The sequence below is a fragment of the Mauremys reevesii genome, linkage group 1 (assembly GCF_016161935.1).
Source record: "Mauremys reevesii isolate NIE-2019 linkage group 1, ASM1616193v1, whole genome shotgun sequence".
Classification (NCBI taxonomy): domain Eukaryota; kingdom Metazoa; phylum Chordata; order Testudines; family Geoemydidae; genus Mauremys; species Mauremys reevesii.
Genome location: NC_052623.1, coordinates 142022 through 169266, shown reverse-complemented (window position 1 = coordinate 169266; position 27245 = coordinate 142022). Strand labels below are relative to the sequence as shown.

The 27245-nt window shown below is 54.5% G+C and overlaps 1 protein-coding gene across 3 annotated transcripts in view; it reads right to left on the bottom strand.

The window, feature by feature from the left end:
* Positions 1-24071, bottom strand: part of DCHS1 (dachsous cadherin-related 1) — a 153246-nt gene extending 129175 nt beyond the window's left edge. The window contains exons 1-2 of one of the 3 annotated variants that reach the window (XM_039497313.1): positions 23863-24071; positions 8160-9983 (exon numbers count right to left, since the gene is read on the bottom strand). In XM_039497313.1, the coding sequence (XP_039353247.1) occupies positions 8160-9911 (1752 nt within the window). In that variant the 5' untranslated portion in view covers positions 9912-9983; positions 23863-24071. Of the gene's footprint in view, positions 1-8159; positions 9984-14200; positions 14321-15655; positions 15808-23862 lie in introns of those variants that run through there. The other 2 variants (XM_039497304.1, XM_039497321.1) reach the window with 2 other exon arrangements.
* Between the last annotated feature and the right edge of the window lie 3174 nt (positions 24072-27245).

The window sequence follows — 27245 nt, the reverse complement described above, 5'->3', positions numbered from 1 at the left end:
CACCCAAAGAGTTGTGATGGGAGACTGCACCTCCACCACTAGACCTCTCACCTGCAGGGCTCCACAAGGATCAATTGATATTTTCTCTCTTATCCTTTTCAACATCGACATGCAACCACTAAATGGTCAGACAACATGGACTGAAGCACCAGCAATATGCAGATGACACCCAGCTTTACCTATCCTTCACCACATAGTACCACACCACTACCACCAACGTGACCCAGAGCTTTGATGAAATCAACTCATGAATAAAAGACAACTGGCTGAAATTGAACCCAAGCATGACAAAGGTGATACTGGTGGGAAAAGGAAAGTATTTTGAGGCATTTTCAGCCATGATGCAGTCTCCTTTGATTGAAAGTTCATATCCACAATTGGCTAATTCAGTCTGTAGTCTAGAAGTACTCTTGGATTCCTCGCTGAGCTCTCACATCGCAATGGTCATGAGTAATGTTTTCTACCATCTCTGGTTGGCTAGGAGACTCCATCCGATCCTGACAGGCAAAGACCTGGACTCAGTTATTCATGCCTTCATCACCTCTGAGCTGGACTACAACGATGTGATATACCTCAGCATGAAACCTTCAGCACTTAGGAAACTCCAGCTAGTACTGAAAGCTGCAGAATGTCTCTTCAACAACACAGGCTACGGTAAGAAATATCACACCTGTCCCCACTTTCTACATCGGCTTCTCTCAAGCATTTTGAATCAAGTTCAAGGTCTCGGTTCTTATCTTCAAAGTGCTCTATGGCCTGGGCCCAGGACTATCTAAAGTTCTGGGATGAAGACAGGTTTCAGAGTAGCAGCCGTGTTAGTCTGTATCCGCAAAAAGAACAGGAGTACTTGTGGCACCTTAGAGACTAACAAATTTATTTGAGCATAAGCTTTCGTGGGCTACAGCCCACTTCATCGGATGAAGACAGTAGTTGACTGTTTGTTCCTCCAGCACAATGGAACTCTCAACAATAAGAGTGAAGCTAACCTGTGCAGGAGACAGAAACTTCTCCAGGGGCAGCGTGAGACTGAGAAATGAACTCACCCAGGAACTAAGAACCATCACAGATCTCACCACTTTCCCCTCCAAGTGCAGAGCATGTCTTTGATCCTACCTTCTGTAATACAAACACATAGCAACAGCTATATTTATTTTAAAAAATAATTTAAAAAACATACCTAAACAAGACACTTCACTGCACACACTTCTCCAGCTGGTGAGAGGATGAGAGAACAAACAACACATGACAGATGTGTAGTCATGTTGCTTAATGCACTACTGGAAGGCACTCAAATACTACGTCATGAGTGCAGTACCAAAACCTACACAGAATAGAATAGAATGGAATAGAATCCACCCCATCACTATCTCTAAGGAAAAGGATAAATGGACACAAATCAGATATTAGGAATGGCAATATACAAAAACCTGTAGGAGAACACTTCAACCTCCCTGGCCACACAATAGCAGATCTTAAGGTGGCCATCCTGCAGCAAAAAAACTTCAGGACCAGACTTCAAAGAGAAACTGCTGAGCTCCAGTTCATCTGCAAATTTGACACCATCAGCTCAGGATTTAAACAAAGACTGTGAATGGCTTGCCAATTACAGAACCAGTTTCTCCTCCCTTGGTTTTCACACCTCAACTGCTAGAACAGGGCCTCATCCTCCCTGATTGAACTAACCTCGTTATCCCTAGCTTGCTTCTTGCTTGCATATATAAACCTGCCCCTGGAAATTTCCACCACTTGCATCCGAAGAAGTGGTTATTCACCCACGAAAGCTCATGCTGCAAAAACGTCTGTTAGTCTATAAGGTGCCACAGGATTCTTTGTTGCTTTTACAGATCCAGACTAACACGGCTACCCCTCTGATATTCAATGGAACAGTCCATGCACCATTATTTACCACCCCCCATCACTCTCCAATGAACAGTCTCTGTACTATAGTATCTAAGGAGCTCTGGGTCTGACTGTGAGCTGCTAAGGCAGGCATGGCTGTCGAGACACCACCATCCCATTGTGCAGCAATGCGGGTGGGTAATGCCTCCACTCGCCACTGCTCACATGACTTCAGCCAAGAGGGAACGAACTGCAGTGGTTGAGAGTGGCAGTGCAAACTGTCTGTGTTGTGCCCCTCTGGGGCCTGGACAACTCCCTGAGCTTCTCAGACTCAGTTCCTCCTCAATGGGTTTCAGATACACTCCCCCAGGCTCTGCTGGGCTCAGATGCCCTTGCTGCAGTTCAGCTATTTGCCACAATCCCTTGGTCTGGTTTCGTCTCTCCAGGGCTCAGATATTTAATATCATTTTTTGATGAAATCACAAGTTTGGTTGATAAAGGTAACTGTATTGACACAACAGACTTAGACTTCTGCAAGGCATTTCAGTGCCATGTGATCTTCTGATCCAAATATTAATTCAGTCCACTGACAAATAGATTAAAAACTAGCAAACAGACCACAAAAAATAATGGTACGGATCTGTTCTCAGCCCAATGCTATTCAATTTCTTTTATCAATGATTTGGTAGAAAACATGAAATCACTGCTGGATAGCTTATCACTTGGCAAATTCAGCTCATTTGAACAAAACGTGTTTTAACATAGCCAAATGCAAGGTGGAACATAGGTCAGTTTCAGGGAGGGAGACTGTATTTTTGGAAAGCAGCGATATTAAAAATGACTCAGTGATCATGCTGAAAACCAGCTGAACTTGAGTTCCCAGCAGGATCCTTGGTTATATGAGCAGGGGACTACCCAACAGGAATAGGGAGGTGGTGTTACCTCTGTATACAGCATTGGTGAGACCGTTATTGGAATGGTTTGGGGCCTGGAACCCCTGACGTATAGCAAGAGACTTAGGAAACTCAGTCTATTTAGATTATCCAACAGAAGGTGAAGGCCAACCTGGTGTGCTGAAACCAGTCATGTTGGCCAAAACTGTTTAATTGTTTCCTTGTTCTCCCATCAGTTTGTATCCACCAGTTGTCCTTTGTCCTTTACTTAGATTGTGAGCTCTTTGGGGCAGGGGCTATCTTTTGGCTCTGTGTTTTCACTGGGGCTCCCTGGCACTACAGCAATACAAATAATAAATAAAAATAAGATGATTCAGTCACGGTCTAGAAGTATCTACATGGCAAGGAGATTTCTGAGAGAACGTGGCTCTTTATCTCACAGACAAAGGCACAATGAGATCCAATGGCTGGGAGCTGTAGCTAGATAAATTCAGACTGGAAATAAGATGCAGATTTTTAAGAGTGCAGAGAATGAACCACTGCAACAACTTACCCAGGGATGCGGCGGATTCTCTGTCATTCAGAGTCTGTAAATGGAGACAGGGTGTCCTTCTGAAAGAACCATTCTAGCTCAGCCAGACATTCGGGGCTGGACAGAGGAGTTACTTAGTGGGATTCTCTGTCCTGGACTCTGCAGGAGGTCCAACTGGATCATGAGGCACTAAAAACTAGGGATTTGTGCCCCCTGGGCTCTGCTCGGTTCCTCAGGCCTGGCTCCCCCTTGCTAGGGCTCAGTGCCGAGCCTAGTTGCCTGCCAGGCTCCTTTCCCATCCTCTCACGTTTCCCGGCTCAGAGGAAGCAGCAGCAGATGTGTGAGCTGTTTGCTTTGTGCTGTGGCCACGTGGGAGTTACCTGCACTCGGCCCAGACGTGCTGTTTCCAAACGAAACATGAGGACTGAGCCAAAGGCCCGAAATCCAGCCAAACCCTCAGCCACTTTGGCCTGCTTGGACAGCTCCCTCCGCTTGCATGATTCAGAGCGAGAAGAGCCTCCAGCTGCAACCCCACTACACAAGGAGTGGAGGCCCGCTGCCCAGGGCCTGCTCCAGCCGCTAACAGCCACAGCTGCCCTCCCTCCAGGGCAGGTGCGGAGTCTGTGGAAGTTCAGCCAGAGACAAGAGAGGCCTTCAGAGGCAACGTTCCTCCTTCCCAGGCCCTGCACCAGCGACCCAGGCTCCCCCTCCTCCTTCACTCTGAATCAGGGACTCTCCTGCTCCCTTCCCCCTTTTCCCCCTGCTGCTCCCGACAGGCACAGAACTCTTCCAGTCCCTTCTCCCACAATTGCATTTCCAGAACCTGACTGCCTTTCCCCTCACAACTCGTGAACCAAACAGAAAAGTGCTGAGAGAGGCCTCCTTACAGGGGCATGGGCCGGGGAGCGGTGACTGCTGTGGGCCACACCAGCCCCCATGGCTCACCCTACTTCAGCATCGCAGAGTCTGACCCACTGCTCACCCTCCACACACGCCCACCCACTTCTGTTCACCTTCCCCCACCACATCAGAGCTACCCCTGCCCGCCACCGCTCACCTTCCTCCCCACCGCCCCCCCCACCGCCTCAGAGCCACCCCTTCACCTTTCCCCCCACCGCCTCAGTCACCGCTCACCCAACTCCACTCACCTTCCCTCCACCAGCTCAGAGCCACAGCTCAACCCCCTCCCCTCACTTTCCCCCCCACCGCCTCAGAGCCACCCCCTCACCTTCCCCCCCACTGCCTCAGTCACCCCTCACCCCCTCCGCTCACCTTCCCCCGCACTGCCTCAGACCCACCCCTCACCCCCCTCCGCTCACCTTCCCTCCCACTGCCTCAGTCACCCCTCACCCCACCGCTCACCTTCCCCACCGCCTCAGAGCCACCCCTTCACCTTTCCCCACCGCCTCAGTCACCGCTCACCCAACTCCACTCACCTTCCTCCACCAGCTCAGAGCCACAGCTCAACCCCTCCCCTCACTTTCCCCCCACCGCCTCAGAGCCACCCCTCACCTTCCCCCACTGCGTCAGTCACCACTCACCCCTCCGCTCACCTTCCCCGCACTGCCTCAGACCCACCCCTCACCCCCTCCGCTCACCTTCCTCCCACTGCCTCAGTCACCCCTCACCCTCCGCTCACCTTCCCCACTGCCTCAGAGCCACCCCTCACCCCCTCCGCTCACCTTCCCTCCCACTGCTTCAGTCACCCCTCACCCCTCCACTCACCTTCCCCACCGCCTCAGAGCCACCCCACTGTTCACCTTTCCCCGCACTGCCTCACAGCCACCCCTCACACCCCACCTTTCCCCACTGTCTCAGTCACCGCTCACCCCTACGCTCACCTTCCCACCACCTCAGAGCCACCCCTCAGCCCCCACCGCTCACCTTCCCCCCACTGCCTCAGAAACACCATCACCCACTTCCGCTCACCTTCCCCCCCCACTGTCTCAGTCACCCCTCACCCACCTCTGCTCACCTTCCCCACCACCGCCTCAGAACCACCCCGCACCATTCACCTTCCCCACTGCCTCAGAGCCACCTCTCATCCTCCACTCACCTTCCTCGCCGCCTCAAAGCCACCCCTCACCCTCCGCTCACCTTCCCCACTGCCTTAGTCACCCCTCACCCTCCACTCACCTTCCCCACCATCGCCTCAGAGCCACCCCTCAGCCCCTCCGCTCACCTTCCCCCACTGCCTTAGTCACCCCTCACCACCTCCACTCACCTTCCCCACCACCGCCTCAGAGCCACCCCTCAGCCCCCTCCACTCACCTTCCCCCCCACTGCCTTAGTCACCCCTCACCCACCTCCGCTCACCTTCCCCTCCACTGCCTTAGTCACCCCTCACCACCTCCACTCACCTTCCCCACTGCCTTAGTCACCCCTCACCACCTCCACTCACCTTCCCCACCACCGCCTCAGAGCCACCCCTCAGCCCCTCCACTCACCTTCCCCGCCGCCTCAAAGCCACCCCTCACCCTCCGCTCACCTTCCCCCACTGCCTTAGTCACCCCTCACCACCTCCACTCACCTTCCCCACCACCGCCTCAGAGCCACCCCTCAGCCCCTCCACTCACCTTCCCCACTGCCTTAGTCACCCCTCACCACCTCCGCTCACCTTCCCCACCACTGCCTTAGTCACCCCTCAGCCCCCTCCACTCACCTTCCCCACTGCCTTAGTCACCCCTCACCCACCTCCGCTCACCTTCCCCCCCACTGTCTCAGTCACCCCTCACCCACTTCTGCTCACCTTCCCCCCCACCGCCTCAGAGCCACCCCTCAGCCCCCTCCACTCACCTTCCCCTCGCCGCCTCAAAGCCACCCCTCACCCCCCTCCGCTCACCTTCCCCCCCACTGCCTTAGTCACCCCTCACCCCCTCCACTCACCTTCCCCACTGCCTTAGTCACCCCTCACCCTCCACTCACCTTCCCCACCATCGCCTCAGAGCCACCCCTCAGCCCTCCACTCACCTTCCCCACTGCCTTAGTCACCCCTCACCCCTCCGCTCACCTTCCCCACTGCCTTAGTCACCCCTCACCCTCCGCTCACCTTCCCCCACTGCCTTAGTCACCCCTCACCCCCTCCGCTCACCTTCCCCACTGCCTTAGTCACCCCTCACCCTCCACTCACCTTCCCCACTGCCTTAGTCACCCCTCACCCCCTCCACTCACCTTCCCCACCATCGCCTCAGAGCCACCCCTCAGCCCCCACCACTCACCTTCCCCACTGCCTCAGAGCCACCATCACCCCCACCGCTCACCTTCCCTCCCACTGCCTCAGAGCCACCATCACCCCCACTGCTCACCTTCCCCCACTGCCTCAGAGCCACCATCACCCCCACCGCTCACCTTCCTCCCACTGCCTCAGAGCCACCATCACCCCCACTGCTCACCTTCCCCCACTGCCTCAGAGCCACCATCACCCCCACTGCTCACCTTCCCCACAGCCTCAGACCTACCCCTCACCCCTACCTTTCCCCACCACCTCAGTCACCGCTCATCTTCCTCCGCTCACCTTCACCCCCACTGCCTCAGAGCCACCCCTCAAACCCCACCGCTTACCTTCCCCTCTGCCTCAGAGCCACCCCTCACTTCCCACCACTCACCTTCCCCACTGCCTCAGGCCTACCCCTCAAAACCCACCGCTCACCTTCCCCCCTACTGTCTCAGTCCCGCCTCACCCCCCTCCGCTCACCTTCCCTCCCACCGCCTCAGACCAACTCCTCACCCACTACTGCTCACCTTCCCCTCAGACTACCCCCACCCTCCACTCAGCTTCCCCCACTGTCTCAGTCACCTCCTGCCCCCAATAACTCAACTTCCCCGCAGCGCCACCCCTTACCCCTTGCTCACGTCAGACAGACACCTCCCGCACTGGCTTCTCACGTATTTCCCCCTCCATGGACTTGCCATGTTATGGAGAAAATCCCTTCCCTCTGCCCATCTCTGCTCCTGACCCCGGAGCAGCCCCCCTGCATCTCTCATCCCAGACTGCACCTGCAGATTTCATCCACCCTTCACCCCAGACCTCTCATTTCTCTCCCAGCTGGCTGCAGGCACACAAAGCAGCAGCATCCCGTCCCCAGCATGCGCTGTCTCAGGGGTTTGTGAGGGATTTGGACAGTACTGAGCACTGACGCTGGCTCCTAGATTATTATTAGGGAGGATCCACTGTTCAGTGATGAGGGCAGGGGACTGAGAGTCTGTATTCCTGGGTTCCTTTCCCAGCTCTGAACAGACCAACTTTGACAGATTGAAGAAGCTCCATGTATCTCAAAGACACTAATCACACACTCACGGAAGTCAAATCCCAGTCCAGCACCAGGGGGGCCCTGATCTCAGTCACAGGCTCTAAATGCCATTGTAATACTGATAAAATTACCCATCCCAGGCCCTGCTGCCTAACCCCACACAAGGTGTGTGTGGGGGGACTCCACTCTGACCCATACACTTACTAGTCCCTGACCCCTTCCCCTTCCAGGTCAGCTTCTCCCACTCATCCACCCCAGGCCCTGATTCCTCTCCCATTGCCCCCCATCTTCTCTGCCCTCCACGTCCCTCCCTCTGCCCACGTATAATATCCCCCACCACTGGCCTTGATCACTTTTCCTGCCTGACCATCCGACTTCTGTGAACCCCAGGCCCCTCCCTTTGCCTGGCCACCCCTGCCTTGTACCCCAGGCCACTCCCCCTGCCTTGTACCCCAGACCTCTCTCCCTGCCTGGCCACCTCCCGCCCTCCATGCCACGCCTCTCCCCATGCCTGGCCACCCTCACCCCTCCGCTTGCCTGACTACCCTCCACTCCAAGCCTCTCCCCCTGCCTGGCCACCCCCCAGCCCGGCCATCCCCACCCTGCACCCCAGGGTGTCCTCCATCTGTCCAGCTGTCCCCTCACCTGTAGGAAGCAGGTCCCAGCGGGTGTATTCTCCTTCAGGGATACATTGTAGAAGTTGCTCCTGAACACAGGCTCATTATCATTGATGTCCTGCAGGGCCACATGCACCACTGCCGTGGAGGAGAGGACAGGTGTCCCTCTGTCCATAGCCAGCACTGTCAGCTGGGGCTGGGGGTCCTTCTCATAATCCAGGGAGGCAGCGGTGGTGATGATGCCTGTGGCTGGGTCGATGGTGAACCAGTTGGAGTGGGTGTCCTGGCTGTGTAGTATGCTGTACCGTACCTCCCCATTGGGACCTTGGTCTTTGTCACGGGCTGTCACCTGCAGGACAAAGCTGCCTGGGTACACCACCTCGGGGATGCTCTGCTTGTATTCCTGCTGGTCAAAGAGTGGTGGGTTGTCATTGACATCCATCACCTGCAGCACAAAGGCCGACTCTGCCCGCAGCGGAGGGGTCCCTGAGTCAGTGGCCGTCACCCTCAGGTCATAGGAGTCTCTCTCCTCCCGATCCAGCAGCTGATCCACACAGATCAAGTAGATGATATTGTCCTTGGTGGTGAGGGCAAATTTGCCGTCTCCCCCCTCCAGGGAGACATTGACGTTGGAGTACTCACCATAGTCGGGGTCCGAGACAGAGATGCGTGCCACATACTGGCCGGGCTGGGCACCCTCGGAGATCTGTGGTGAGCCATCCTCGCTCAGGAAGATGATGGTCATGGTGGGCTGGTTGTCATTGTAGTCGCGCACGTGGATGGTGACAAAGGCTGTGGTGACCTCTGGGTGCATGGCCTTGTCCCGTGCCTGCACCACCAGCTCATGCACCTTCCTCATCTCATAGTCCAGCCCCTTGTTGAGCTTGATGACACCCGTCCTGGAGTCAATGGTGAAGTACTGGTCAGGGTCACTCTGCCGACGGTTGATCTCATACACCACAGCCCCGTTGTCACCCTCATCTGCGTCAGAGGCAAAGACCTGCAGGATGCTGCTGCCTGGCTTCAGGTTCTCGGAGATGAGGGTGTGGTAGCGGCTCTGGTTGAAGGCAGGTGCATTGTCATTGATGTCCTGTATGGCCACATCCAAAGTCATCTGAGTGCTGCGGGGAGGGGAGCCGCCATCATAGGCCTCTAGCAGCAGGGAGTATGATGAGCAGTTCTCCCGGTCCAGGACGTTGCTGACCACCAGGTCCAAGTACAGGACCCCATTGGGGCCCCTGCGTGTCTCCAGGCGGAAGGCTTGGCCCACATTCTCCCCTTTGAGCACATAACCCTGGGTGTTCAGCAGGCCACTGTCAGCATCGAAGGCTGGGTCCAGGGGGAACCTGCTGCCAATGTGGGTGTGCTCTGGGATTTGAAAGGTGTGGTGGTGCTTGGGAAATTCTGGTGCATGGTCATTGATGTCATTCACTTGGACATTCACCTCCACTGTAATGCCCTCAGGGGTGACAGCAATGAAGCTGTAGCGGTCCCGTCTCTCTCGGTCCAGCACACGGGCTGTTTTGATGATGCCTGTGTTCTCATCTATCTCCAGGTCTGTGGTGACGCCACTGCCCTCCTGCGCGGAGATGAAGTACATGTAGGCAGTGGTGCTGGGGGGCAGTCCAGCACTGATGTCCCCGATGATGGTGCCAGCTGGCTGCTCCTCATCTATCTGTAAATCCAGGGTGCCCAGCACAGTAGAGCCCTGCCCTGGCTTCAGGCCCCCAAGTAGCAGCAGCTGCAGCAGCAGCTGGGTTGACCTTTTCAGGCACCCCATCGTCAACAACTCCCCGAGGCCCTGGGGACGGAAGGTTGGCTCGGTCTCCTTTTCAGTTTGTGCTCCTTAATCCTGCAAGGAATGCAGATCAGAGGAAGCTGGTCAGGAGGGGAGCAGCAAGCAAAGGACAGGAAAAGCATAAGGGGGAGGGGAGCCCTGCCAGGTAACCCCAGCCTTCTTGCTCTGATTCCTTTCCCTCTAGCAGGGAGCCTATGAGACAAAGAGGTCGTTGGGTAAAATTAGACCCAGAGGAGAAAGAGTAAAACCAGGGCAACACAGAGGAGCAGAAGCATTTGCTGGTGCCTGAGGAGAAGGCCTGGGGCTCTCTCTGGGACTGCATGTCCAGCTCCAGGCAGGCTATAGTGCTAACAAGAAGTTCAGGCTTGTACTATACACTATAAGTGAGCATTCCCATTGCAGTTTGTGCTCTTCCTGAGAGCCATCCCTCATGGAATCACAATTCCTGACTGCAACGGGCAAGCGGCTCTGCAGCGGGGTCACAAAGACGCTGGGTTCTATTCCAAGCGCTGACCCTGACCTTGAGCAGGCTTTTCCCTTGTCTGTGTCTCAATTTCCCCCTCTGTAAATGAATATAGATGGGTCAGCTCTCTGAGGCTGGGTCTGTCCTAGGCTCTGGAAGGGTTCCAGAGGGGCTGGTGCCCAGGACTGCAGCTTGCCAGGGCACTAAGCAATGTCATCATTACCAGGTGTGGTCCCTTGGCTCTCACATGCCAATGACCTGGGGAGCACATGGTAGCAGCCTGGGAGAGATGTTGACAGGCCCTCTCAGGGCACTCCCCTGGGGGAAAAAAGGGGTTAAGTGTGAAAAATGGGGGAGCCAAATCTGGTATCAACTGGAAGGTGCCAGTGTGCAGCAGAGCTGGACGGAGGCTCATGCTCCAGTGGCCAATAAATCAGCAGGGCTCTACCACCCAGCAGACATCTACCATTTAGAGATTGCCCAGCTTAAAACCTGGTCCCTCTGCAGCAGAAGTGGCCCATCATTTTATCCTGACACAGATTTGGGATGCCCCTGAGTGGACACCATGCCAGGATGGTTACAGCACAGTGGGAATGTAGCAGCTGACTGTGAGCCCCACAGCTGCCCTGGCTTTCCGTGCATTTTCTCCCTGTCCCACACACCCTTTGCCGCTTGCACTCCTCCTTTGTCTCCTTCTCCCTGCTTCTTGGCTCTCTAGCCCCTTCGCTCCCCCTACTGTAGCTTCAGCTCACTGCAGCAGTGAGAGAGGGATGGGCAGGGGAGGAGTGGATGTGATGCCGCTAACACCTACAGCTTGAAGGCTGCCTGGCCCCCTAGGCATTGCTCACGCTCCCCAGGAGCAGGCACAGCGACTTAGCAGTCAGGAAGCTCATCAAGGCGCACAAGCCCCAATGCTGCTCTTAGCCCCCGGTAAAGCAGGGCTTAGTGGTCTGCAGGAATGGCGTCAGCATGAGCTCATACTTGGACTCTCTTGAAAGCATTTGCTGTTGGTCCCATAACCACATTCAGGAGCTGCTCATGTCAGACATGGGGCGGCAGGAATTTCCCTGAATTCAGGGATGGAGATGGGGGCTGCTGGCTTCCAGCTGGAGATAAAGCACCCTACTACAGTGTGTGATTGGGGAGATGGATGTGACTGGACTGGCTGAAGCACCCCATAGCAGTATTAAGCCTTTCCAGGGGCACAGAGAGTCAGGACTCCTGGGTTCTATTCCCAGCTCCTGAAGTGGAACTGTCCTAGTACAAAGATCTTCCCTGTAAGCTGCAACAATTGCTAACATGGAAAGCGATCTTAGGTGAACATTTCCTATACGTGCAGTTTCTTTAAACACAGGTGCCCCAGGACCCCATGCTTCTCTATGGACCATGGTTTAGTAACCACTGCTCTAGGGGCCTGGTTCCTGGGGCTCGATCGTCTCCCAACAGGATACAAGAAGTCAGTGGGACTTACTCATATCCTGGCACTGGCTTCAAGTTGGACTTATGCCACTGAGTCACTGAATGGCCTTGAAAAATCACTTCACTTCCCCCCTGCTAAAGCGGTGATAATGATACTTACCCAGAGTGGGGGTGGTTCAGTGGGCTGTGTGTGTGGATGGGGCAACAGTTTCTGGCAGTTGAGACAGGCTAGGCCCTTGGCCTGCAATAAGTCTCAAGTGACCCAATCTTGGCTTGCTGGGGCCATGCTTAGTCAGGCTAAGGACAATGGGAGTGGAGCATATTGGGTTTAGGCCCTTGGCAGAGGCTAGGCAGGTGGGGAGCAGGGGGTCTGTCCCATGGAAGTCAAAGGAGAGAGTGGGAGCTGGAGAGTGACAGAGGGACCAAGGCTCAATGCTGTTGTGATATAAACAGAAGTAGGTAAACTAAACTTCATATTGCCCAAAGGAGACATGGATAAACTCGTTATCCATGTGTGCCATGAACTACCCTGCTGAAACAGCTGGGTTTGCACAGGAGAGCAAATCCCATTAGCACCAGGAGGAAGAGGCTGGGTGAATTTGGAGGGTGACTGGGGAAGGAATGAAGCTGAAGGGTATTGAGGGCAGCTGGTGTGCGTGGAGCGTGTGCAGACTCGTATCTCCTGTCTCATGTTTGCCCTGGTAGGGATGGGGACTGGGGGTTTCTGCCTCCCCCCACCAGGAGGCCTCTGCCTCCCCCCACCAGGAGGCCTGGCTGCTGGATCTTCCTGCTTGTCCATGGTAGAGGATGGGAGCAGGCTGTTTAAGGCGCGGGCAGACCTGTATCCTGAGGAGCCTCACAGGCTCAGGCCAGTGGGGAAGGCTGCGGTGACCTCAGTGGATGCAGAGTCACCAAATCCCAACAGCTGCTTCCAATTAGCAGATAGCTCAGTGCAAGGGGCTGGCGCGGCTGGTCCAAGCCCTGCCTGTGTAATGTGAGCCAGGCTGCCTCGCTCGCTTGCTCACTCCCCTCCCTTCCCGAGGCACTGAGCTCCCTATAAAACCAATGGCAGACTCAGCCACCCTGCAGAAAGCCATTAGCCAGCAGCACCCCCCACCACGCCACACCAGGATTCCAGACCACAGAGCTGGGGAGGGGTGCAGAGGGAAAGAGGCAGGGGAGATGATGGGTCTTTAGCAAGGTTTGTGTTCTGGACTAAAATGCACTGGATTCCCCCAAGCAACAGCACCTCCAGCTTCACTCATGTCCTGTGGCCTCCAATACCTGGCACAGGACTGGCATATCAGAGGTACTGGGAGATACAGGCCCAGGGGAAGGAGAAGGGAGTTATTAACGAACAGGGGAAGGAAACAGCAGGAAAACAGAGAGCACATTTAACTGTCCATCCAGCTACAGAATTTCCTGTCTCCTGGTGTGTCTAGGGGTATATCTACACTGGACCTCCAGTGTAATTTCCAGCCCAGGTAGTCATATTCACACTAGCTCTGATTGAGCTAGCATGCTAAAAACTGAAGTGTAGCTGCAGCAAGACTGGCTAACCCCCTGAAGATGTACACAGGATTTCAGACAGGATCCTGCTTCAGATGACTAGCCCGTCCTGCTGCTTGTGCCGTCACTGCACCACTTCTATTCTTAGCACGCTAGAATTTTGATTAGAGCTAGAGTGGGTGTGTCCACCCAAGCTGGAAATTATGTGTCCAGCTCGAGTGTAGATTTACTCAAAGTGCCATCTACCAGGAATGGTGAATTGGGCACCACTTACGCCTATTGGAAGGACAGCGAAGGGAGTGGCACAGAGGGTATGACCATGCAATGAAGATGGCTGCAAAGGGAGGACTCTGAGTGACTACAGAGAATTCTTTTCCAGGTATCTCCTGGTGAGTCTTGCCCACCGACTAGATGATCATGATGGTCCCTCCTGGCCTTAAAGTCTAGGAGGTCCCTACATGTGTAAAAATATTATTGAGTCCTAGTCTTCAGGGCTCCCCTGTACCCACAACTTTAAACTCCTAGCTTTCAAAGCCAGACAAAGCCCATCAATGACTGGCAGTGGTTCTGCCTCCCAATCCCTACCCAGCTGGCACGCGGTTGGCACCCTGGCCCCATATACTCCAATTCCCCTTCCAACCCCTGTCCATCTCCTCCTGCTCTGCAGCATGACCCCATATCCACTGCTCCCCTTTCCAACTACTACCCAGCTCCCTCATGGCCTGACACCCTCTCTTACACCCTTCCTTCCAGTCCCTACGTGGCTCCCCCATGGCCTGCACCCCGACCTTCTAGCCTCTCCCCGGCTCCTCCTTGCCTGCAGCATGACCCCATCTCCCTACCATTACTGTGTATATTGCCCCCCCTCCAATTCCCTTACCAGCAATCTGGGACTGCAAATGCCTTGAGCAAAGGCTGGCTCTGGAGCAGCCATAGATAAACACCCACCCGCACTCCAGACCCTCTCAGATAGTGTACCACAGCCTTGTCATGCATGCAATACACTCCCAGCTGGCGCACGCACACACAATCCTCTCTCTCTCTCTGTCTCTCTGACACACACACACACACACACAGAGTTGCTCTCACACACGCAATACATTCCCAGCTGGCACATGCACACACAATCCTCTCACTCTCTCTCACACACACACGCAATACACTCCCAGCTGGCACACGCACACACAATCCTCTCTCTCTCTCTCACACTCACACACACAGTGTCTCACACACATACAGTGTTGCTCTCACAGACGCAATACACTCCCAGCTGGCTCATGCACACATACAGTATGTGTTTTTCTCTGTCTCACACACACAGTGTCTTTCTCTCACACACACAATACACAGACACACACACAATGTCTCTCTCACACAATACACTCAGTTGGTGCACCCACACCCACAGCACTCAGCTGGCACACACAGTGTCTCGCACACACAGCGTTTATACCCTCACAGCTGTTTAGTGCACAGACACACACTCACAGTCTCTCCCACACCCTCTCTACTCACGCAGCCTGCGCAGCCAAAGCGCCCGAGTGGTCTGACACGTTCCCGGAGCGTGGCCGAAGCCAGACACGGGGACCCTCTGGAGCCGCTGCCCCTCCAGACACAGGGCAACCCCCTGTGCAACCCCCGCCTCATCCATGCACCCCCCTTCCAGGCTCCGCACCCCATTGTCTCGCACTGCCAAGCAGAACAAAGCGCTCGGTTTCCACAGCAAGAATTTATCGGAGAGGCCGAGACCGTGTAGACGGGGGCGGGGATCTTGTTCTTACCCCTCCGGAGCGGGTACCTGGGCCATGGGAGGGATGCGGAGCGGAGGCCGGGAATGAGGGAGGGGCTGCGGAGACTCCCTCCGGCTGGGGTCCGCGGCAGCAGGGCGGGAGCCTGCTCCAGTCCCCCCAGGAGGAGAGCACAAAGCGGCCGGCCAAGCCGGGGGGCGCGTTGGGGGGAAGGCAGGGGGCGCGGGACTGGGAGCTGCAGGGGTGCGGGGAGCCGGGGAGGGAGCCGGGGGGTGCGGATCGGGGAGGCGCAGGGTCGGGGGCGGGAGCCAGGGGAGGCGCAGGGGCGGGGAGCGGGGACGCGGGGTCGGAGAGCGGGGAGGGGGTGCGGGAAGCCGCGGGGAGGCGCAGGGTCGGGGAGCCGGTGGGGCGGGGTCGGAGAGCGGGGGTCGGGAGCCGGCGAGGGGGTGCGGGAAGCCGCGGGGAGGCGCAGGGTCGGGGAGCCGGGTCGGAGAGCGGGGGGGTCGGAGAGCGGGGTCGGGAGCCGGCGAGGGGGGGGGTGCGGGGTCGGAGAACCAAGGGGTCCGGCCCCAGCGCTCAGCACTTACACCCGTCCGGCTCCGCTGCTCAGTCACAGCCCCGCGACGCGCCCGGCACAGCGCCCCTGCGGAGCCGGGCACCGACTCCCCATCGCGGCTGCCCGAGCGCCGGTGCCCGCTGCAGGGATCGCTGCCTCCGTCCCCGAGCTCCGCTGGCTGCTCGGGAGCCGGGGCCGCAGGGTCCACACTGGGCTGGGAGCGCAGGCTCCTGCTGCAACCCGATCCGGCTGCCCCCCTCCCCTCCCCTCCCCCGCTCCCTCCTCACCGCCTCGCTCCCTCCCTTCTTTCCATCCCCCCTCCCCAGGCTGCACGATTCATCGCGCCACCGGGAGCCAGGCCAGGGGAAAGAGGGAACCGCGCACAGCTGGGCTGGGGGCTGCCTGCGGGGCGGGGGGGGGGCAGGGAGGGGCCGGGGAACAGAGATGGGATGGTGAGGGGAGAGTTGGGGGCAGGGAGGGTGGAGCAGAGAAGGGACAGGTAGGGGGAGGGAGAAGGGAGGGGGGAGCAGAGAAGGGATAGTGATGGGAGGGGAAACAGAGATGGGATAGTGAGGGCAGGGAGGGGAGAGCAGACAGGATAGTGAGGGGAGGAGGTGGGGAGCAGAGAAGGGACAGTGAGGGGAGGAGGTAGGGAGGGAGGAACAGAAGGGATAGTGAGGGTGGGGGCAGGGAGGGGAGAGCAGACAGGATAGTGAGGGGAGGGGGTTGGGGAGCAGAGAAGGGACAGTGAGGGGAGGGGGCAGTGAGGGGGAGCAGAGAAGGGACAGTGAGGGGAGGGGGTAGGGAGGGGGAACAGAGACAGGATAGTGAGGGAGGGGGAGCAGAGATGGGATGGTCAAGGGAGGAGGCTGGGCAGGGCGGGGGGAGCAGGGGCAGCTCTAGGCATTTTGCCGCCCCAAGCATGGCAGGCAGTCTACCTTCGGCGGCTTACCTGCGGAGGGTCCGCCGAAGCCACGGGACCAGAGGACCCTCCGCAGGCAAGCCGCCAAAGGCAGCCTGCCTGCCGCCCTCACGGCGCCAGCAGAGCGCCCCCCGCGGCTTGCCGCCCCAAGCATGCGCTTGGCGTGCTGGGGCCTGGAGCCGCCCCTGGGGGGGAGCAGAGAAGGGATGGGGAGGGTGAGGGGGCAGGGAGGGAGGAGCAGAGAAGGGACTGTGAGGGGAGGGGGAGGGCTGACGAGAAGTTGGGGAAGCCGGTACAAATTACCGAGGCCTGGCTTCCCCAGCTTCATTGGCCCTGTTTAGTCGGTCTGCCCCTTGATGGGGGGCCCAAAAAAGTTTTTTCACCAGGGCCCAAACCCGCTCTTGGTGGCCCTGGATGGGGCCTGCTGCATAGGGCCCAGTATGGGAGTAACTTGGATCCACTGCTCCCTGGCCGCAGGATGGCCCCAAGGTGAGGTGGGTAGTAGGGATAGCGGCTGCCTGGAGTGGGCCTGGCTGGGCCAGGTGCCCTTCTCATAGGTTGTGGCTACAGTCCTGAGAGAAAGTGAGTCACAGCCAGGGACCCTGCCTGACTTTCCCAGCTCTAGAGCAGGACTGAGCTGGTTCCCCCTGAGCATCATTCTCCAGTAATCTCTGAGCCGCTCCACACCACAGTGGATAGAAGGGACCTGCCTTTTGTATTTGGACTTTTAGAAAGGAGGGTGGGGGACGGGTAGCCCTGCCCCCCATGTCCTGCCCCCTGGCAGGGCACTGGGGGGGCTGCGCTGCCCCTCACATTCTGCCCCCTGGCAGGGCACTGTGGCCAGGTGCCACGCTGCCCCTCATGACCCAGGGGGAAAGGCCTGGCCTGTTACTATTTCCTGGTAGATGGAATTTGGCACTTGAATTGGGGTTTGGTGTAACCAGTCAGGAGGCCCAGCCGGGTCCCTTGGGTGTCAGGCTCCTGCCTACCCTAATCTCTTATGCTGGAGTCTCTGATGGTGAAGTCACAAACAGGAAATCCCGCCAGGATGTGCTTGGGCCCTAATTCCCGGATGTTCCCAGCCATCAGCAGCTTCCTGCATCCAGATGGAGATTAAAAATAAGTGAAGAAATCAGGCACCTGCTAGGCCTATGAGAGTCCCAGAGCTCCAGGGAGAGGGAGCAGCATTACCCTCAACTATCTGGGTAGCAGCACTGTTCTCCTGGTGAGAGTGCCTCTGCACTAGGGTCACACCATTTAACCATGTCCCTGCAATGGTGCCTGGGTGATGGGAACTGATACTTTGGCTTTGTAGAACCATTCCTGTGGCCTCGTCCCAGAGAAGCTATATTAGCACATTGCTGCTAGGACAGGTTTGGACAAGGCTCTCCAGAGGTTAGTGCAGGCATGGAACCAACCATCTGGTTGCCTCTCCTCTGTTGGCCTGCTGAATGACCACACAGGGTTCCTGCTGATGGGCGCTTCCTGCTTGTTCCCATCCTTCAGTTTTTGGTCAGGCCCATACTGAAGCCCTGAATGCGAGGCCCATCCTAGGGCTGTGTGTGATTGGCTGTTGCAGGGGCGGGGGAGAGATGGAGGAGGATATGGTTTCTGTTAATTTGTTTACAAGAATGTTTACAATCATGGAAACTCTGTGTGGCTCTGACAGGCCCTTTGGAGACAGCTGGATTGAGCAACAGCATCTGCATCTCACTGATGCTGCAGATCCCCTGCAGAGAGGGTCCTTAGCCCCTGCCTCCCAGACCTACCCCCTTCCTTCCACTATCAGTAAGTCCTTCTCCTGGGGCCCACAACAGGATCCATCCCTACAGTCTATTTCCCAGGACTCTGTCCAGTCCTAACCATTCTGAGCAGGGGGGCTTCCACCCCATCCTCTGGAAGACAATTCCCTGCCTAATATCTCACTCAACAAATAATCTGACCAGCCTCTGCATCTCCACAGCCTGAGGTGTCTATGGTGGCCCTGTTCATTCTAACTCACCTATCCCAGCCAAGGTGCAAGTATGCCAGGCACTTTAGAAACACAACAATAAGACAGGCCCTGCCCCAGAGTTTATGATCTAAGGTTAAGACATGAGACAGCAGGTGGATATAACAAACAGATGGGAAGCACCGGGCAACTGTGAGCCAGTTGTGGTGATCAGTAGTGGTATGTGTTCACAACACAGCAGCTGCCTGACCAGTGCCAAGTGTTTACAAAACACCACAGCATAAGTGGGTTTTAAGGGGAGATTTAAAAGGAGAATAATGTAGTGGTCTTGTGAATTATTACAGGGAACTACTTCCACATATAAGAGGTAGCGTGGAAGATACACAAGGGTGCTAGTTGGAAAAATTGACAAATTACCTCAATCATAGAATCATAGAATCTCAGGGTTGGAAGGGACCTCAGGAGGTCATCTAGTCCAACCCCCTGCTCAAAGTAGGACCAAACCCAACTAAATCATCCCAGCCAGGGCTTTGTCAAGCCTGACCTTAAAAACCTCTAAGGAAGGAGATTCCACCACCTCCCTAGGTAACCCATTCCAGTGCTTCACCACCCTCCTAGTGAAAAAGTTTTTCCTAATGTCCAACCTAAACCTCCCCCTCTGCAACTTGAGACCATTACTCCTTGTTCTGTCATCTTCTACCACTGAGAACAGTCTAGATCCATCCTCTTTGGAACCCCCTTTCAGGTAGTTGAAAGCAGCTATCAAATCCCCCCTCATTCTTCTCTTCTGCAGACTAAACAATCCCAGTTCCCTCAGCCTCTCCTCATAAGTCATGTGCTCCAGCCCCCTAATCATTTTTGTTGCCCTCCGCTGGACTCTCTCCAATTTATCCACATCCTTCTTGTAGTGTGGGGCCCAAAACTGGACACAGTACTCCAAATGAGGCCTCACCAGTGCTGAATAGAGGGGAATGATCACATCCCGCGATCTGCTGGAAATGCCCCTACTTATACAACCCAAAATGCCATTAGCCTTCTTGGCAACAAGGGCACACTGTTGACTCATATTTAGCTTTTCGTCCACCATAACCCCTAGGTCCTTTTCCGCAGAACTGCTGCCCAGCCATTCGGTCCCTAGTCTGTAGCAGTGCATGGGATTCTTCCGTCCTAAGTGCAGGACTCTGCACTTGTCCTTGTTGAACCTCATCATATTTCTTTTGGCCCAATCCTCTAATTTGTCTAGGTCCATCTGTATCCTATCCCTACCCTCCAGCGTATCAACCACTCCTCCCAGTTTAGTGTCATCTACAAACTTGCTAAGGGTGCAGTCCACACCATCCTCCAGATCGTTAATGAAGATATTGAACAAAACCGGCCCCAGCACCGATCCTTGGGGCACTCCACTTGATACCGGCTGCCAACTAGACATGGAACCATTGACCACTACCCGTTGAGCCCGACCATCTAGCCAGTTTTCTATCCACCTTACTGTCCATTCATCCAGCCCATACTTCTTTAACTTGCTGGCAAGAATACTGTGGGAGACTGTATCAAAAGCTTTGCTAAAGTCCAGAAATAGCACATCCTCTGCTTTCCCCTCATCCACAGAGCCGGTTATCTCATCATAGAAGGCAATTAGGTTAGTCAGGCATGACTTGCCCTTGCTGAATCCATGCTGACTGTTCCTCATCACTTTCCTCTCCACTAAGTGCTTCAGGATTGATTCCTTGAGGACCTGTTCCATGATTTTTCCAGGGACTGAGGTGAGACTGACTGGCCTGTAGTTCCCTGGATCTTCCTTCTTCCCTTTTTTAAAGATGGGCACTACATTAGCTTTTTTCCAGTCATCCGGGACCTCCCCCGATTGCCATGATTTTTCAAAGATAATGGCCAATGGCTCTGCAATCTCATCGGCCAACTCCTTTAGCACCCTCGGATGCAGTGCATCCGGCCCCATGGACTTGTGCTCGTCCAGCTTTTCTAAATAGTCCCGAACTACTTCTTTCTCCACAGAGAGCTGGTCACCTCCTCCCCATACCGTGCTACAGAGTGCAGCTGTCTGAGAGCTGACCTTGTCTGTGAAGACAGAAGCAAAAAAAGCATTGAGTACACTAGCTTTCTCCACATCCTCTGTCACTAGGTTCCCTCCCTCATTCAGCAAGGGGCCCACACTTTCCTTGACTTTCTTCCTGTTGCTAACATACCTAAAGAAACCCTTCTTGTTACTCCTAACATCTCCGGCAAGCTGCAACTCCAAGTGTGATTTGGCCTTCCTAATTTCACACCTGCATGCCTGAACAATACTTTTATACTCCTCCCTGGTTATTTGTCCAATCTTCCACTTCTTGTAAGCTGTTCTTTTGTGTTTAAGATGAGCAAGGATTTCACTGTTAAGCCAAGCTGGTCGCCTGCCATATTTACTTTTCTTCCTACACATCGGGATTGTTTCTTCCTGCAACCTCAATAAGGATTCTTTAAAATACATCCAGCTTTCCTCGACTCCTTTCCCCGTCATGTTATTCTCCCAGGGGACCTTGCCCATCAGGTCCCTGAGGGAGTCAAAGACTGCTTTTCTGAAGTCCAGGGTCTCTGTTCTACTGCTCTCCTTTCTTCCTTGTGTCAGGATCCTGAACTCGACCATCTCATGGTCACTGCCTCCCAGGTTCCCATCCACTATTGCTTCCTCTACTATTTCTTCCCTGTTTGTGAGCAGCAGGTCAAGAAGAGCTTTTCCCCTAGTTGGTTCCTCCAGCACTTGCACCAGGAAATTGTCCCCTACACTTTCCAGAAACTTCCTGGATTGTCTGGATATATCCACTTGATATAATTTCTGAGATCACAGTTTGTTTGGTAAAGGTAATTGTTTTGACATAACAGACTTCTGTAAGGTATGAGATGTAGTCCCACACAACATTCTGATTAAAAATTAGTTTTATATGATATAATTTTGTAGCCCATATTTAATGGATTTAAAACTGGTTAATTGTTATTCAGTTGCTTTCACTGATTAGCAAGCAAATATAAAATCATTACACAGGGCATACTGAGCAGAAGTGGGGAGGTGATATTACCTCTGTATACTGCTCTTGGTGAAACCAGAACTGGACAGTGTCCAGGTTTGGTGTCCACGCTTTACAAAGAATGTTGAAAAATTGGAAAGGGTCAAACCTGCCTCACAGTTAGAAGCTAAAGGAGATCAATCTATTTAGTTTAACAAGGAAAAGATTAGGCAGTGAATTGATCATGGTCTGCAAATACCTACATGGGGAGAATTCTGATAGCAGACAGTTCTTTACTTTCACAGACTTGGAATTTTTCTGCCTAACAGGAAATAAGAGGCAACTGTATAGCAGGGAAGGGAATGACCCATTAAAACAACTCACCCAGGGATGTGGTGTATTCGCCATCACTGGGCAGCTACAAATAGAGACTAGGCATCTCATTGTAAAAGATCTGCACTAGCTCAGGCAGAAGCTGTTGGGCTGGATGCAGTAGTCACAGGGTGACCTGTTCTGGCCTCTGTTATTCAGATGGTCAGACTAGCTCATAATGGGCCCTTCTGGCCTAAACATCAACTAATCTCTTTATCTGGGAACCCAGTGTGAAGGACCTGCTGTCATTTGGGGATTCTGCCAATTAGACTGAAGAACTGTGTCAAACTGTGAGGTGAATAAGGGGGAAACCAACAAACACCTTCTAATCTGGGAACCAAGACAGGATTGAAACCTACATTTCTAGCAGCGATTAGAGAGAGAGAGAGAGAGAGAGAGAGAAAATGACAAGGGGGCAGATGCAGGAAAAAAATTCAGTTGAGGCGGGTTGCTGAGAGGTGCTCTTTAAGCGCTAATCTTACCAAAGCTGCAGCTCCCAGATTATGATAGCCCTCCTACCACAATTTTCAGACCATAAGAACATAACCTAAGAACATAAGAATGGCCATACTGGGTCAGACCAATGGTCCATCTAGCCCAGTGTCCTGTCTTCCGACAGTGGCCAATGCCAGGTGCTTTAGAGGGAATGAAAAGAACAGGCCAGTTAGTGAGTGATCCATGCCATAATCCAGCCCCAGCATCTGGCAGTCAGAGGCCTAGGGACACCCAGGACATAGGGCTGTGTCCCTGACCATCTTGGCTAATAGTCACTGATGGGTCCCAAATGGGTCTGCGCGCGTGTGCACGCACACACACACACACACACACACACACAAAGTGCGCTGGGTCACAGACCTAGGAAATATTTTTTTTAAATAATGAGGAAGATTAGTTAGGAGGTGCACGTTTTTAGTACCACCTGGGGAAAAAAACCTGATTGGCTGTTTTCCCCATGTTACTCACTTCCTGGGGAAGAGCAGCCAATCACTGATCAGGGCTGCTGCCAAGGTCAGCAGGCAGACCTCTTCTCCCGCTCCTCAGGAGCCCTCACCATTCTCAAAGGAGTTGAGGGAGGAGCAGAAAGGCCCCAGCTGCTCCCCTCTCTCCCCACTTCCCTGCTGCTCCTCTGCTCATTGCCCCCCCCACCACGTTCCTCCTTGCAACACTAAGCCTGGGAAGGGGAAAGGAGGATGAAGGTCTCCTTAGCTGCAGGAGGAACAGAGGCTGGAGAGAGGGGCAAGAACTGATGTGAGGGCAGAATGATGGAGGCAGGGGGCAGAACTGATTTGGGGGTTGTGGGGTGAATTAATTGCTGGGTAGGGGAGATGGGATGATGTGTGAGTGATAGTAGACACTCCCTGCCCCACAGAAACACCCTTTTTTCAGCCCACTGTAAGAACTGCCCTTAACTCCTAACTCTTCTTAGCTCTTGTCTTGGCTGCCTCTTCTAACCTCCTCCTTCGGAGTCTCTTCATCCATGCCTCTGCAGCACAGCGACCTCACTTGGCAGGGACTACCCAGCAGTACATGCCTTGTTCTGGTAGGTGCCTCTTAGAAAGCTGCTCACTTAGGCCTGGACTTCCTCCCTCGTAGTGAACAGTCTCCTTCTGTTCCCCTGGAAATCAGCTGGGAGGAAGCAAGATGGGGAGGTGGTTTCCGAAATGCTGTGGATTGTGATTACAGACTTCGTCTCAAACACCATTGGGGGTGGGGAGAGCAGGAGCGGCTGCCTGGGGGACTCGAGTTATTTTGGTGCAAGTCAAACATATGCCTTTGATCAACACTGCTCACGGACAGATGCAAACCTGGTGGTGAGGGGCTTGTTGGCGTTTTGTAAAGGGAAGCAAACAATTTGGGGAATGTCCCTTCCCAAGGAACACACCGGTTGCTTTGGAGGATCCAGAGCTTTCTAAATTTAGAGAGGAGATTATTTCAGAATGGAAAATGTTTGTTCAGGAAGGAAAGACTCTGAGATCAGCCGACTTGAGACTCACCCACATGCTGTTGACTCCAACAGACCTCTCCAGCTTGGGAGCAGGGAGCCGGGGTGTGGAGACTGCAGGGAGCAGGAAAATCTCCAGGCATTACCCATCAGTGCCTGAATTTGTCCTCACGCAGTAGCCTTCTCTCAGCTCTGGGCTAGCACTTAGGGACAGGTGGTTTCTGAAACAGAGACATGTGGGGCCTGGTGAGTCCTCCTGGGAGAGAAGGAAAAAGAAAATAAAACAACCCAAACCCTGGATCATAAGGTTCTCCTTGGTTTTAAATCACAGACAACTTGGTTCCATCTACCACACTTCATGCATGCTGAGTACTAGAGCCTGCCAAATATCCCCAGCAAGCGCTCCCTCCTCCCCCACACAAATGGCACGAGTCAACATAGTAACAGTGCACATACACACTGCCATAAAAACAGTACTCTCTAGCTATACTGCAGCAAGAGACACACACAAAAAACCTGGTATGAAATAGCTCCATCTAGTGATACGTTTTATTTACACAGGTTTCAGAGTGATAGTCGTGTTAGGCCTGGTCTACACTAGGACTTTAATTCGAATTTAGCAGTGTTAATTCGATTTAACCGTGCAACCGTCCACACCAGGATGCTAATTAGTTCGACCTAGAGGGCTCTTTAGTTCGAATTCGGTACTCCACCCCGACGAAGGGAGTAGCGCTAAATTTGACATGGCTATGTCGAATTAGGCTAGGTGTGGATGCAAATTGAACTTAGTAGCTCCGGGAGCTATCCCACAGTGCACCACTGTGTTGACGCTCTGGACAGCAGTCCGAGCTCAGATGTTCTGATCAGCCATACAGGAAAAGCCCCGGGAAAATTTGAATTCCTTTTCCTGTCTGGCCAGTTTGAATCTCAATTCCTGGTTGGACATCGTGGCGAGCTCAGCAGCACTGGCAGCGATGCAGAGCTCTCCAGCAGAGGAGTCCATGCAATCTCAGAGTAGAAAGAGGGCCCCAGCATGGACTGACCGGGAAGTCTTGGATCTGATCGCTGTGTGGGGCGATGAGTCTGTGCTTTCGGAGCTGCGCTCCAAAAAACGGAATGCAAAGACCTACGAGAAGGTCTCCAAAGCCATGGCACTCAGAGGATACAGCCGGGATGCAACGCAGTGCCGCGTGAAAATCAAGGACCTGAGACAAGGCTACCAAAAAATCAAAGCGGCAAACGGACGCTCCGGAGCCCAGCCCCAGACATGCCGCTTCTACGAGGCACTGCATGCCATTCTCGGTGGGTCTGCCACCACTGCCCCACCAGTGACCGTGGACTCTGAGGATGGGATAGTGTCGACGGGCAGTTCCTCGGCGATGTTCGCGGATGGGGAAGATGAGGAAGGGTTTGTGGAGGACGAGGCAGGTGACAGCGCTTACAATACTGCTTTCCCCGACAGCCAGGATCTCTTCATCACCCTCACAGAGATCCCCTACCAACCCCCCCCGGCCGTTAACCCAGAGTCTGAATCAGGGGAAGGATCAGTCGGTAAGTGCTATAAACATGTAAACATTTATTTAAAACAAAACAGGAATAAAAACTATATGAAAAGAAGGTCAATGCATATAGGGATCGAACAGAAATCCTCTTGGGACAGTTCCACGAAGCTCTCGTAGAGGTACTCGAAAAGCCTCCACAGGAGGTTCCTGGGGAGAGGTGCCTTATTGGGTGCTCCGTGGAAGCACACTCTTCCGCGCCAGGCCATCCTGAGGTATAGTGGGAGCATTGCCTCGACCAGCATGGCAGCATAGGGCCCTGGTCTGTGCAGGGATTCACGCAGCATGCGCTCTCTGTTTCTCCTGGTGACCCGCCTCAGGGTGATCTCGCTCGGCGACTGCTGCATCTAATTAGGGGAATTACTTTAATGTTACTATTGTGAATGCTTGACTTTTCCTTTGCATAACAATGACCATCGTTTAACAGCCACGTGTTGGAGGCTGCAGAGGAAAAGCATACAGGGATCTTTCCCGGGGACAGCCGCGAGGGGCTGGAACAGGGTCAGACTTTATGCTTTCCAGATTGCCTGCAGCAGGAGGGCACTGCTATCCATTAACTGTTAAGCAGCCTAAAGTTTACGGCTTACCAGGCCTGGCTGCTACACGGATTCTGCTGTCCTGCCCCGCTTGTCCGATCTCCAGTGCAAGACCCCAGGCAATGAAAGCGAATGCCGAAAATTCGAACTTGTCCTGAGAGTACATGAGATTAGGTGCCCTGTATGGTCTTGTTCACAGAAACTGAGTAGACTGTGTTCAGTGTTCGCAAACATGTATCTTTGCAAGGAAATCACTTCCTTTTTCCCATCACACAGCTGCGGCTCTTTCCCGAACTGCCCCGGCATCCCCCTCACAGAGGCTGGTGCAGATTAGGCGGCGAAAGAAAAAGACTCGGGACGAGATGTTCGCTGAACTGATGGCCTGCTCCAGAGCCGAGGTGGCCCAGCAGAGCCAGTGGAGGGAGACCCTCTCTCAACAGCAGCGCTCACATAGCGAACGGGAGGACAGGTGGCGGCAGGAAGACCAGCAGGCGACTCAAACGCTGCTTGGACTAATGAGGGAGCAAACAGACACGTTCCGTCGCCTTGTGAATGTTCTGCAGGACCGCAGGCAGGAGCAGAGACCCCCCCTGAACTGTATCTGCAACCGCCCTCCCCCGCCACAAAGTCCTGTCCCCCCCTCACCCAAAATCACAAGAAGGAGGGGCGCTAGGGGCCGTGAAAACTGTCACTCCACCCCAGCAGAGCGCTCATGCACCAAACAGCTCTCATTCCCTAAAGTATGAGAATTGCTTCCCTTCCTGGCTCACCCGATCCCAAATCCCAGTTTCATCCCCCAACTGTGTAGTTGAGTATTAAAAATAGTTTGCTGTTCATTACTGTTTCCGTCATGTTTCTTTGCAGAAGACTTTGTGTGAAGGGCGGGAGGGGTTTGTTAATTGCATAGGACAGCCACCATTAACAGGGTACAGACATGGGGGCAGGATCAACAGCAGGTCACACACAGAGTGCAGTCACTAGGCACCCGGGTCACTCTGCGAGGTGTCTGCTGCCCCAGGTCAGTCTGGGAGGTGTATGTTGCCCCAGGGTCTGAGCGCCTGGCATCCACAAATGGCAAGGCAGGCTGCCCTTACCATGCTCTTCCACCCTAGCCATGAACCTCTCCGATGCCCTGAGCCCCAGCCAGAGCCATCATCCCCCCACACCTACTCACCCTTCCCACACACCCCTCACCCCTTCCTGCAAACCCACCCCTTCCTGCACACCCTCCTGTAACCGTCCTCCCCCCAGAGACCGCTGTAGAAGCAGGAGCCTGTCAGTCCTCGAGTGTAGAAGCGGTCTGTACATCACTGCACACCGTACCCACCACAGTCTGCGTC